At 40.1% G+C, this 13,764-nt stretch overlaps 1 protein-coding gene across 4 annotated transcripts in view; it reads left to right on the top strand.

Moving 5' to 3' along the window:
• The window catches only part of abcc3 (ATP-binding cassette, sub-family C (CFTR/MRP), member 3), a 73,137-nt gene that overhangs the window by 24,053 nt on the left and 35,320 nt on the right, over nt 1–13,764 (top strand). For all 4 annotated transcript variants that reach the window (XR_004896316.1, XM_035997306.1, XM_031291137.1 and 1 more), the window contains exons 2-7: nt 115–291; nt 3,701–3,826; nt 5,262–5,399; nt 10,078–10,203; nt 10,528–10,589; nt 11,613–11,744. Coding sequence is in view for 3 of the 4 variants with exons in the window: in XM_035997306.1 (XP_035853199.1) it covers nt 115–291; nt 3,701–3,826; nt 5,262–5,399; nt 10,078–10,203; nt 10,528–10,589; nt 11,613–11,744 (761 nt within the window). In the remaining variant the exon portion in view is untranslated. The remainder of the gene's footprint in view (nt 1–114; nt 292–3,700; nt 3,827–5,261; nt 5,400–10,077; nt 10,204–10,527; nt 10,590–11,612; nt 11,745–13,764) is intronic.

The following is a 13,764-nucleotide window of genomic DNA, read 5'->3' as shown; positions in this document are numbered from 1 at the left end:
GTCTTGATTTCTGCTGGTCAGTGGGAAAGTTTAGATAGCACAGTTTGGGATTGGTTGATAAGAAATGCAGGACTGTAACTAAAGAGCTCTTCCCCATGTTATATGTCTCTGCAGGTAGCCAATCAGACGTTCCACACAGATCGGCCCGACCTCCCAGAGTGTTTTCAGCTCTCTGTCCTGTCATGGCTGCCGTGCATCTACCTTTGGGTTGTCTGCCCCATCTACATCTTCTATCTCAAGAGGAGCAACAGAGACTACATCATGATGTCCATTATGAACAGAATCAAAACGGTGAGATTGGACTTCATTGTTGTATATTTTATCACAGTGTACTCCAAAAGCAAGGTTAGACTGATACATTTGTTTGATGTTGTTCACTCAGCGCTGTCCACTTGTGTTTATGAGTACAGCTGGCTGTTCAGTACTTCATTGGCTGCCACCAAACCAGTTATATTTGGTTCAGTTAAACTGAACTTGGAATTCTCCTCACTTAAAATTATAATGATGCTGCCTGCAGCTATGCATGATTTATAAAAAGAGGATAAAACAATTTTTGTTGTCAGTTTATGGGAACAGCGGTTTGCTTCAGACCTCTGGGTGGGCAGCTGACTTGCTAGCAGACACACCGTAAACCTTAATTTCCATGGTGCACTACTGACTGGAGCATGTCATAGCCCTGTAGTCTACGAATGTTGCTGCTCCTTTTTGTGCGATTTAAGACATCTGTCCCTTGATAATATTTAAAATTTAGGAGGACCCATCATGCTGTTTTTTTTACTCGCAAAGTGGAAGCACATAAGCTGGGCTAACTAGCTAGCTGGCCCAGTTGGCTTGATTACTGTTTACCTACCGCACGTACAGTATAAACGGGATAAAATAATGCAATCATACTGCTCTTCTAGACTTTCCAAATTTTGTTAGACCAAATGGATAAAATTCTGGTAATACAAAGAGTCTTTTAGGGAGGTTTTGGAACTCTTTCCATTCATACTTAGTTACCTATTTTTTCAACCAGTTTCTTGTTATTTGTTTAATTATTGCTACCCTTATTGTTAAAAACAAGTGGGAGTCTTTCTTCTCAATTTCCTCTGGCGCCTAACCCTAACCCTAACCCTTTGGTTACTAGTAGGGCTGGGTATTGTCACTGATTTCCTGAATTGACTTGATTTCAATTCACAAGGTCTTGATTCGATTAAAAAACAATTCGAATGGGGGATATTTCAGTTGCAAAACCAATTTATCTTGGATGTTAAGTGAGAGATGAGATTTTACAATTGTAAAGGAACCCTCTAACCTGGTGCATTATTAAAGGGCAACTATTATATAGCATTTTCAGGATAAAACCTGCATTTTGTGTTTGTACTAGAACATGTGTATATGCTTTAATGTTAAAAAAAAGACTTTATTTGTCTCGTACTGCCCATGGCTGCTGCACCTGTATTCACCCTCTGTATGAGATGCTCTGTAGCAGAGCCTGTCTCTTTAATCCCTCCTCCCGAAAAAGCCCAGTCTGCTCTGATTGGCCACCGTGTTTCCTGGAATCTCCGGTGAGCTCCAGTTTTGTTTCACTAGCTAGTTGAAGCTGGAGCTACTGCAACGGAGTATATAGCAGGACTTTGTACTGTGAAAAATCACCAATAAAGGCTTCTAAACCAAACACTACACAACCGGACATGTCCCAGCAGTAAAGTGACCGGAATTTGGGGAGAAATGACCAGCATTGGCCACCAAGATTACAGCTATGTCGCATTAGCATGCAACTACTTAATAGTTAGCAGTATGCTAACGTTAGATTGTAGTGGAATGAAGCAGCACTTTCTACTGTCAAAAATCGCAGATAAAGGCTTATGAACCAAACGCTACACAATCGGACATGTTAGCAGTAATGCGACCCTGAATTGGGGAGAATTTACCAACATTGGCAGCCCAGATGATATTGTTTACTGCCGTTAGCCATGTAGCTACTATAGTTAGCAGTGGACACTAAACAAATATAGCAGCACTTTCTACAGTCAAAAATGGTCGCAGATAAAGGCTCTTAAACCAAATACTACATAAACAGAACATGTTTCAGGAGTAATGTGACTCAGAATTGGGGAGAATTTGACAACACTAGCAGCCAAGATGACATATTTTACTGCCGTTAGAATGTAGCTAGTTGTTAAATGCAACAATGTTAACACCTCAGTGGCTTAAAGTGCTCATATTATGCTTTTTGGCTTTTCCCCTTTCCTTTATTGTGTTATATATCTTTTTTGTGCATGTAATAGGTTTACAAAGTGAAAAAGCCCAATGTTCACCCCAAAGGGACTTACCATCTCCAACAGAAAACACTGTTCACAAACTGCTCCAAACAGCTCTATTGTAGTCCAGCCTTTACTTCCGTGACGGACGTGCGTCACTTTGTAACACATGTTATAATGCTCGCCTAGCTGCTAGCGTGGCACGCCCTCATACTCTGCTTCTGACTGGCTTGTAGTGCTGACCTAGGCCTGCGCATGTGTGACTCCCAACAAAGATGGAATAGAAGTGATATGCCTCACTCGGTAGCTAAAACAGAGAGCTCAACACAGGGTGAAAAGAGGAGCTGCAGCAATGTGTAGTACAACAAAAATATGGTGTTTTTTGAAAATTAAACCATGTAAACCTATTCTGATATAACCTCTGAATACAATTATGAACCTGAAAATGAGCATAATATGAGCACTTTAAAAAAAAAAAAAAAAGCACTCCAGTCCTGCCTACCTGGGGCAGATGACCAATTATAGAAGGCCGGCTTAGAGTTGCGTAAGACTTAGCCGAGAGTAGAACAAACTGTTGAAACCAGAGCGTTCAGAATAGTTGGAAATCTAAACGTTTTAGCTCATGGGGATTTCTCTAAAATATGTTTAACTCATTATTTGAGTTAAACTCATTGTAGATATGCCTCGCCAAAATGTAGCCTAACTTTGGAACGTTATTTAACCCCCTTTCCGACAAGCTAGCATGGCATAGTTGGTACCAGTGGATTCCTTAGATCTTAGTTTCATATGATACAGACAGAGATCGAATTTTGATTTTTTTTTTATCGAATCTGATCATTCAAATGAAAATCGATTTGAATTGGAAAATAGATTTTTTAAACCCAGCCCTAGTTACTAGCCAGTTAAACATCTTCCTTACATCCCTCTGTTATTATAGTATTTAATGTCTCTTTCCAAGTCTGCTGAATGTGTAAATTGGCTGCTGTTTGCTAACACATTTGTTAACACTTTTTTAGACAACTGTCTAAGGTGATAACATGTCAGGGTTGTGTTTATTGTTGCAACAAAGCAGGTTTACGTTTTGCACCATTATTTGTTACATCTTGACTTGACATTTCTGTTGGATCTCTGCTGCTGCTAATTAGCATACTTGATTGTCTGTATTGTAAAAATGTTAGTGGCTTACTCAGATTGTTTTCTTTGGCTTATATTCAAGTTAATGATAATCTCATTTATTGCTAAGCCACCATGAATTTTTATTGTGGCCTCAACATAGCAAAGCATGTATAAAAGATATCTATTAGAACAGACAAATGAAAAATGCAAGTCATGATGATCATCATGATACCACCACACACAGTAAGGCTAAAGCTACAGCTTACTGTCAAATCTGTTATTATAGTATTTAATGTCTCTCTCTTTTTTTTTTTTTTCTTTCTCTCTCTGTCTGCTCTCAGGCGCTTGGCTTGTTGTTATCGATTGTGTGTTGGACAGATCTCTTCTACACATTTCACGAGCTGCGGCAGGGGCACAGCCAGCCACCCATCTACTTAATCACCCCTCTGGTTCTCGGCATGACAATGGTGAGGATATGTCTATCCAGAAACTGCACAAGTTTTGATCTCGTGAGAAGAAGCCTCTTTGAGGTTTTGTAAGAGGATGTGTGGTTCTGTTTTTATAATCTAATGCACTCAATAGCTCTTTCTGACTTCAGTCAACTGTCTTTTGTTCAAACACCTTGTTTAGTGTTAACATGTTGAACATTTCAACATTTGAATAAGTTGTGGCTTGGAAGCTGGTACAACCAAACAAGTATACAAAAATGTTTTTACATATACAAATGTAGTCAAATACGGAGCACACAGTAAAAAGACGGTATCTGAGGACACAGTATGATAACTGATAGCCTCACCAAACCTACACTGTAAAAGTTATTCAGACACTTTTATTCAGGTGTGCGTTGATTAAGTTTCATTGCTGTCTAGAAACTCTGAATATAGTTAAAGAAATGTAAAATCCAAAATGATATAATATGAAGACATATGCACTTGCATATAAATTTAAATGGAATATGTATTCAAGCCACTACAACTGCAGAGTAGCTGTCGAGCTAAGCCAGGGCTACATCTAATGATTATTTTGTCATAAATTATTATTATCTATTGGTTATTTTTTTCAATTAATTTTTCTGGTCTATATAGCTAGTCATTAATGGTTCACTATAGCTATCCAACTAAAGCTCACAGTGTATTTTAACTGGATAGCAGGCAGACTTCTATTTTAAAATGTACAATCTCACCCATGCTGCACTGTTACAGTATTTAAAAAAGGTGTTTGCCTCTGCAGTGTTGTTTAGTCACAGCTGTTTACTTGATTATTATTTTATTCAAAACCAAAAAGGATTCTTGGCTTTTCCAGGAGTTCAAAGCAAATACAAGTTGTTCAGCTGGTAAGAAGCCCAGTCACATGCATTAATTCTCTGAGCATCTCCTCCATTTCCTTTGTAAATTGCAAATGCATAAGCATACAAAATCCACAAATCGGCCACATTTATTATGCAGTCTGAGTATACTCATCTCTGTCACTTTTCCAGTGACAGAGAAACACACTGCATATAGTACTAAATACTATATGTATTTAGTACTATATGCTAAATCAGTATGTAGTATGGATTTGTTACACACTGTTTATCTTATCAATAGACTGTCATCATTTCCTGTCAGAGACATGCCAATGTTTTTTGGTCAACCTTTCTACTAGAAGCATTGCAGTAGCAAGGCTGAAAGCATTCAGTCGGGTTAAAGAAAAGCCAGAACACTGTTTTAGCCTGTTTTAGCCCGTCTAACCCCGCGGATGATGGCGGAGTCAGCATGAAAGACTGACCCAGTCAGACTGTGGTTTACCTTACATGCCCTCAGTGATTCTGTCCTGGCTAATCTAACTTAGTTTTTGCTAAGTTTTTGCCCACTCGTTCCCTTTTCCTCTCTCTGTGTAATACCCCACTCCCTCCTCTCTCAGCTGTTGGCCACGTTTCTGATCCAGTATGAGAGGTTACGCGGGGTTCAGTCCTCAGGTGTCCTCTTCATCTTCTGGTTCCTGTCCGTGCTGTGTGCCATCGTGCCTTTCCGCTCCAAGATCCTACAGGCCTCCAGCCAGGTGAGAATAAGCGTAGCCCTCAAATGCCTTTTACATGTCTGTCATCATCTTCTCTGCCTGAGGCCCTTTTATCTTTTCCCCTCACCATATACCTCGGATTTTTATCCCCAATTCTCTTGTCTCCTAACCTGCATGTACTACTACAGGTCATCTTTGCTCTTGTTCTTCTTTCCCATTTTCTTTCCTCCTCTGCCTCTTATCATCCTCAGTGTCCTCTTGCATTTAAGACTACTTCATCAGTCAGCTCTGTCTCCCCCCTCTTGTTACCTCAGGAGTTGATTTGGAACTTAAAGTGAGTGGATGTTTTGAAGGGGTCGGCCCAGGGCACCACTAAGCAGAGAGGGAATAGTAGGCCTGTTGTTCTAGCATACTTATCTCACCTCTAGTGCACCACAGCTCACCAACCGAGTGGCAGCACACGGCAAACAAACCCTAAGGCGACAAGACAAGACATGTGTACACAAGGAAAAAAATGTAAAATATGTATCAGAAGCAGTGATAAAGTGATACAGTGATAAAGTTTATGAATACCACTGACTCAAGTGATTACTTGGCTAGGTGCTGAAAATTCTGGCTACCACAACTGTAGAGCTCTAATCTACTGGAATTACAAGACTTTTAATTAGTGACCTATTAAACATTTCTACTACAAAGGCTGAAGAGTGTTGTTTTCAAGCAAGGAAAGGTTAACTTTCAGCTGCTGTAATCAGTATTTTCATGTTAACAATGGATCACCTGACTATTTGTATCTAAAAGGAATCACTTATAGTGATGAACCCACATATTTTTTAACTTGACTCTGCTGTTCCCCTCAGCTTTACAAAGCATTGTAGCATCTTTCAGCTCCTTGTTTTGGTTTTACAGCCACACAACCAGAGGGTTGAGGTAGTTTATGCAACAGGGCACAGACACTTGGTCAAAGCAGGGATAAAAGAAGAGTGTATATTATACTTAACGTTTACAGGGTTTCCGTGGGGTCTAAATAAAAATCTAAAAAGTATTGCTGAAGTATTGTGTTTTAGGTCTTAAATAATTTTAAACAGGTCTTAATTTTCCTATGTCCATGTAACGCCTCTAATGCTCATTGAAATCCTCCTGCAGAGCTTTAAAACATGTTATTTACTTATTCTGTGGTGTTGTAGTTCTTTCTTTCGCTAGCCCAAATATAATTTGCTGTCACAAATGAGACCAACATGCAACTTATATTCCTGCTAGTCAGCTCTCGTGTTTTTTGGCGCGAGTCTCTTTCGGGTTGTACCACAGACATAAAACAGATTTTGTTCTTCAGCTATGGGGAAGTGCAAGTTTAGCGATACTTGGTTTGAAAAAAACTGAATTTAGGGCTTGTTAAAGCCAGTTGCTAACTATGTATTTGAAGCCTACTGCTTCTTATGCAAGAAAGCAATTAACTGGGTTGGGTGTGCTGGAGTCTTGTACAAAAAGTGAGAAACATCTAACTGCTGTGAAGGGTCTTCAGCAAACAACATCAGCCAGTTCAGAGCCAACACTAGAGCGGAGGTGCTCTGGGTCCCCCACACGGTGACTACTAGACACCAGTCCTATAATGTGAATGAGGAAATCGGGGAATTGTTTCAGACGATGTTTCCGGACTCCGACATCTGATGTTTTTTTTTTATTTTTGATGTTGTTATATAGGTCTTACATTTCATTCATAATGGTCTTAAAATAGTATTAAAAAGTCTTAAATTTCATTAACTTGAAATCTGCAGAAGCACTGTTTTATCATGCTGCCAGAAACACAACTCCAAATGTATACTAATGTTAACACATTTTTAACACATTCTTAGACAACTGTCTTGGTGATAACATGTCAGGGTTGTGTTTATTGTTGCAACAAAGCAGGTTTACGTTTTGCACCATTATTTGTTACATCTTGACTTGACATTTCTGTTGGATCTCTGCTGCTGCTAATTAGCATACTTGATTGTCTGTATTTTAAAAATGTTAGTGGCTTACTCTGATTTACCAAAGATCTGTTTTCTTTGGCTCATATTGAAGTTTCTGTGTGGAGGATAATCTCATTTATTGCTAAGCCAACATGAATTTTTATTGTAGCCTCAACATAGCAAAGCATGTATAAACGATATCTATTAGACCAGACAAATAAAAAATGCAAGTCGTGATGATCATCATGATACCACCACACAGTAAGGCTAAAGCTACAGCTTATTGTCAAATCATATGCTGTGTGGGCGGAACTTCTTTTGTATAAGTACAAAAGGTGTGTACAACTGCTGTCACAGATTAGTTGCTGTTTGGTCCTTTTGTGCAAACATGATGAATTATATAATATATAATATTTGGTAGTTTCCTAAACACTTTTAGCTTTCTTTGTTTATGCCAAAAATACTTCCAGCTTAAAAAATACCATAAAAATAACAGAAAATTCATATTTAAAAATCTTAGTGAATACTTTTTGTAGCTGCTTTAGTGTTAAAAGTAAGACCAACCCCAGACAGTCATGCAGCAGGCAGACAGACGTGAAGGCAGTGCCTCAAGCAGTCAGTCGGTTAGTGTGAGGACGGCAGGCGGATAACCAAGCAGCCATGTGTTGAGGTCAGCCCAGACTACTGCTGACCTGTGCTGCTATAATCATGTTGATCCAGAAAATAAGCCCATGGACTAATATGATTCAGAACAAGTAAATTGATTTTGTGCTGTTGAAGGTGACGCCTCTTTTGATAATCGTGTTCAGCTGATTTAGATGTTTGTGAAGAAAGGTTGTGTGTGTTGGGAGTATTGTTGTGTGTGAAAAATCTAATGAATGGAGGAGGTTAAACTTTTAGTACATTTGCATGCATGCAACATCTCGACAATGGCTCGATTGTTGTGAATGCACAGAATAAGGTAATCTAGTTTACACAGTGTTTGCACAGTAATCTCATTCCACCAACAATTTCTGGTAATTCATTTAATAAAGTGAATTAAATACTTGAAAAATGGGGGAACCCTTATGTAGGAAGCAGACTCCAGATGATGAATTATAAGGAAGGTTTATTGTCCATTAGCAGAGAATGAAGATGGAAGTAAGGAGGGGAATCTGGCTGGTGGGAGCTGGTGACTGGCAAATGAGGCAGAGTAATGGATATTGCTGGTTGTGAGCGTGGCAAAGCAGCAGATGAGCAGGCAGGCAGGCAGGCAGAGATCCTGTGGCACAGAGAAACAGGTTAAAGGTAAATCAAAGCAAATTTAAGAATAATCTTGAATGCATAATTAAAGCAGCCATATTATGCTCATTTTCAGGTTCATAATTGTATTTTAAGGTTGTACCAGAATAGGTTTACATGGTTTCATTTTCAAAAAACACCATATTTTTGTTGTACTGCAGTGCTCTCTCTCACTGCTGCAGATCCTCTTTTCACCTGGTCTCTGTTTTAGCTACAGAGTGAGACCTCTTTTCTTCTTCTTCTTCTTCTGTACTATCTTTGATTGCACTGCACATGCCCAGTAGCTCAGATGTAGATCATGTCAGCTAGCTAGCTCCATAGACAGTAAAAGAAAGGCTGTTTCTACAACTTCGGTCAGTTACAAGGCAGGATTAGCTGGGGGACTTCTAAATGAGGGCGCACATGTAAGTAGTTCTTTTGTAGATTATGGTGAACTTGTGTGTGTTGTAGCAGTGCTTTGCTACTGAGAACGAGGTAGCATGCTAGCGTTAGTATGCTAGTGTTAGCATTAGCGTTAGCATGCTAACGCTACGAGCTAATGGTTGCGGTTAGCCTGCTCGTTTCGGTTTGTGACGTCACAAGCCGTGCCGATTTTGAACAGCTCACCCAGAGACTGAAGGCAGGACACATTCAGAAACCGTATCTCACTCTAAACAGCATGGATGGATTTTTTTCAAAGTTTGTATGTGTGTGGAAGCACCAGAGACACAACATAACACCCCAAATCCCAGAAAAAGTGATTTTTTCATAATATGGGCACTTTAAAGTGGCCAAGAACACGGACCACCACTGTAGCAGAATCAACGACGTAGCACTAAATGTGTGAAGAGCCAGGGTTAAAATAAGGCAAGGATGATGAAGTGATGGGAGGCAAGTGAGCAGACTGGGAGAGGTGATGAGCCGATTGATGGCAGTTGGTGAACAGGGATCTAAGAGCCAGGAAAATGAGTGTCAGGATAGGAACGACACACACAAACACACACAGGGATTAATACTGAGGCACGGCAGTGGCCGTGACATTTAGTGCAAAATGAACATAACGTGCAAGGATCAGAAAGGAGAGGGTCCTCCAATGACGTAAATATCGTTTTTTTTTTTTTACATTGCGATAGAAACGACGGAACAATATATACTGTACAATAGACATATCGTTTTGACGATAAATATCGTCATATTGCCCAGCCCTAACCGGCATGTTAGTGTTGTTATTGTGAGCATGTAAGCATATTGACATTAGCATTTACTCAAAGCACTGCTGTACATAAGTACAGGCTCACAGCTGCTTGCATGGCTGTCAACTCTGAAAAACAGATAAATGATACCCATGCCTAATTTGCCTGCATGTACTGTAAACACACTGCTTGACAAGCAATGCTTACAACTGTATGTCTGAACTCATCTCTTTGTGTGTGTGTGTGTGTGTGTGTGTGTGTGTGTGTGTGTGTGTGTGTGTGTGTGTGTGTGTGTGTGTGTGTCTTTTCACATTTCAGAGCGAAGTGACCGACAAGCTGCGATTTACCACGTTCTACTTCTACTTCGGCTTGGTGGCCTGTGAGCTGATCCTCTGCTGCTTCAATGAAAAGCCTCCTCTCTTCTCCAATGTTGTCACAGACCCTGTGAGTTATGCATCCTGCTACAGTATCCACTCAGAACCCATGAAGCATGTCTGTGTCCGTTTGTCGTATCTTATGTTCCTGCTGACATTGTATATTCAGTTTCCTGAGTGGTAGAATGTCTGAGTGTGTGCTTTGGAGCTGCTCTGTGCTTGTAAATGCAGGACGCACGCACGCACGCACGCACGCACGCACTCACGCACGCACGCACGCACACACACACACACACACACACACTCCAGAAGTATCCTTATCATCATCTGTCATCCTTATCCTTGTTTAACCTCTCTGGCCTATTTGTCTGCATATTTTCCATTTTGTTCTCAGAATCCCTGCCCTGAAACCACAGCAGGTTTTCTCTCCACCATTACGTTCTGGTGGTTCACAAGGTGGGTTCACACTGCTCTCTGCCACCCACTACGTCATCCATAGACCCACACTTTGTTGTGTACTGTATATATAGTGATTTGCTTAGTAATTAGTAAATACAAAGTAAATTCCTCAAAGTGAAGAGCCAGTGTTAGCAGTGTGACCTAGCTCAGTCTCTATGTCTTTCTCTAAGAAACATCTTTAGAATCAAAATGCTGCCGAGCTAGCTTTGAATTATCCAGCTAGCTGTTACTAAAAACGCTGTCACTTTGATATTGAGTCATAGTACAAGCTCACAACCTAGCCTAACTAATTAGCTGGCTAGGATGCAGCCTTGTTAAGCTAAATAAGTATGATGACGGTGTCTTTATTTACAGCCGAACCTTGTTGGTTGATTTATAATAATGTTGGTGTTGTTGTTACCGTAGCTAAATTACTGTAAACAAGGGAGACCATTTTTAAGATGAGTGGTAGCTCCTGTCTCACACATAGACTGTAAAAAATAATGGCGGAGCTTCCGGATCTGAAAAGTAAAGCCAAACCTGCATTCTATCTGATTTCCAGCAGGAGGCGACTCCAATGGTTCTAAAAAGAAGCTGAATTTACGGTCTCAAATCGCTAGTTTCAAGTCTTCTCAATACAGCATAATGTTCATTTTGAACAAAAGCACTGAGACAGGTGGAGGCTAACAACACTGTAATGTCTCCTTTGTTTTACAGCTTTACTTATTTATTTATTTTTCTGTGGCTGTAGTTTTGTTTTATGTATGAAATGTTTAGTTGGACAATGTATGGGTTACACTATTGTGTTGTGGCTGCTGTAATAGGTTTTCTTTATTCTTCATTTTGTGCAAAGTAGAGAATGTTGTGTGTGTGGACAAAAAGACTTTTGTATTGGTGTCATGTAATTGGGACGTGTGGGATGGGCCACTTAGTGGCATGACATGTAAATAAAATATCATTCATTAATTCATATATAAATTAAACTGCTGTTGCTCTCTGTTTCTCTTTCTGTCTCTCTCTCTCTCTCTCTCTCTCTCTCAGTATGGCTATTAAAGGCTACAAAATGCCTCTGGAGACCAAAGACCTTTGGTCTCTGAAAGAGCGTGACAGCTCTAAGATTACGGTGCCCAAACTCCTCAAAGAGTGGGAGAAAGAGCTGACCAAAGCCAAGAGGTATGTTTGCAAAAGTAGAGGGAGAGGAATGGATGAATGGGGGATGTATTTTTAATTTCTGAAATATACAGTACAAGCTAAACGTTTTCCAGTATGTCTGTGTTACTTATATAAAAGCTTTAGTTGGTGTCACAGTGTATGAAAACAGTCACTATGTTTACTCACAAAGACATCAGAGGCCTGTACTACGAATCAAAATCAACATGCCCTGGATTTCTTTCAGTTACCCGGCTTCACTAACCCTAACAACCGCGGTCCCGCATAAGCTGTGTCACGACGGTGGTTAACAACTAGTTCAATCAACCCAGGGTTTCCCAATCCAGCGACGCGCGCGTTCGCATAAAAGAGGCGGTGTTAGCACAGCACGACCAATCGCAAACATCTACCAGAGCCGCATATTGTATATAAGAAGAGCAAATTATAATTCTACATAAATATGAAGAACACAGACACGGTTTTGCAGGCAAAACGCAATACAGTCGCTGCTTCCTTAAACAGGAGGAAAGCTGGCAAAAAATAGCCGACGCTGTAAATGCTTAAATCACAACGCTTATCAATATCTTCCCCATCAGTCAGGCACTAGATGCCATAATTACACTTGTGCTTTCCATAAACTGTTGTTGCTTTAGCCTATTATTTCAGTTGCAACCCTGGCAGGGGAAGCGATGTGAGAGCAAATAAAATATATAAAAACATAATTCAAACCGATGTGCGCATTTGGCAACACACGGCTCAAGATGCAGATAGCCTATATGTAATTCCCTTCCGTTCAAATCTATATATTTCAAAATACCCATCAGGGAATGTTAACGGGGTTGTCGGTCTCTAAATGTTTTAACTTTTATGAGCGCATCCCTCTCTCCCCTTCTCTCCCTCTCTCTCCCCCTCTCCGCGCACCGAGCTTCGCCTGATCTTACCGTCCTAATTTTCACCGGTTGCGGTGACACCGTTATCAATCGAGTGTTGATTGGTCAGTAGGCGGTGCTTTTACACCAGTTGATCTCTAATCTCCAACATAACCTGCTCCCGACCAGGTTAGGTGTTCAGCATAAGTTACCACGGCGATTGAACCCGGTAACAAGTGATCCACCGTCGTGGTACAGAAAACCCTGGGTTGAACCTGAAGTTACCTCGTTAACGCCAAATCTTGCTTCGTAGTACAGGCCTCAGGTTAGTCGGACAAATCAGGTTAAAGCGGGAAACCGGAGAACTGCTGTAACCTGGATACCTCAAGATGCACAGCTGGTCAATAATTATAACATTTATCTGCTACTATATTTTTAAACTGAGGCTGGCCTATTGTAAATGTATTATTGACATATGATGCGGGAGCTTCAAGAGCTTATTATTTGGTCTAATTTTTCCTGGTTGGAGCATCTGTGATGCAGTGCAACGAGAGATCAGACTCTGTAGTAGGGACACTGCTTTTCCTTTACTATGCAAAGGTTTGTGCATTTATACACAGTCTGCTGTTTTGCTTAAGAAACACATTTTTACTTATTCAGTTTTAGTTTCAGTCCAACTTCGGATTTATTTATCTTGGATATAGCTATTAATAATGACACTTACTTTCTCTGCATTCCTGTCACACCATAGTTTCCCTGTCTAAAGTATTTGTCACCCCCAAGCTTATTGGTTCCTACTGAATATATACATCTTTAAAAACAGGTCCTAATGAGATTATTTGATTAAAAAGTAAGTTCCTAAAACAACTGGTCACTGTAGTTTTTCGCAGTTACTCAAACAGGAGGAACTAGTGCATTTGTTGGGCACTACTTTCATCTGCAGATTAATATACATTTAGTTCTTTAGTGAGTATTTCCAGCAGCAGGACGGTGTGTGTGGGATTGAGTAAAAAAAAAACTACAGTGTGTGTGAAAAAACATGTCAAATGTGTGGCTTATTGATGTATTTTTAGTAGTTTTTGAATAACAATGGAGCTTTATGGCGCAGGAAATAAGATGTATCAGGCTTTGGAAACACACAGAACACTTCTTAGTACAGTAGAATCAATTGATTG

The sequence above is a fragment of the Sander lucioperca genome, chromosome 22 (genome assembly GCF_008315115.2).
Source record: "Sander lucioperca isolate FBNREF2018 chromosome 22, SLUC_FBN_1.2, whole genome shotgun sequence".
Classification (NCBI taxonomy): Eukaryota; Metazoa; Chordata; class Actinopteri; order Perciformes; family Percidae; genus Sander; species Sander lucioperca.
The sequence above is the reverse complement of the archived record's forward strand: the minus strand, read 5'-3'. Positions and strand labels throughout refer to the sequence as shown.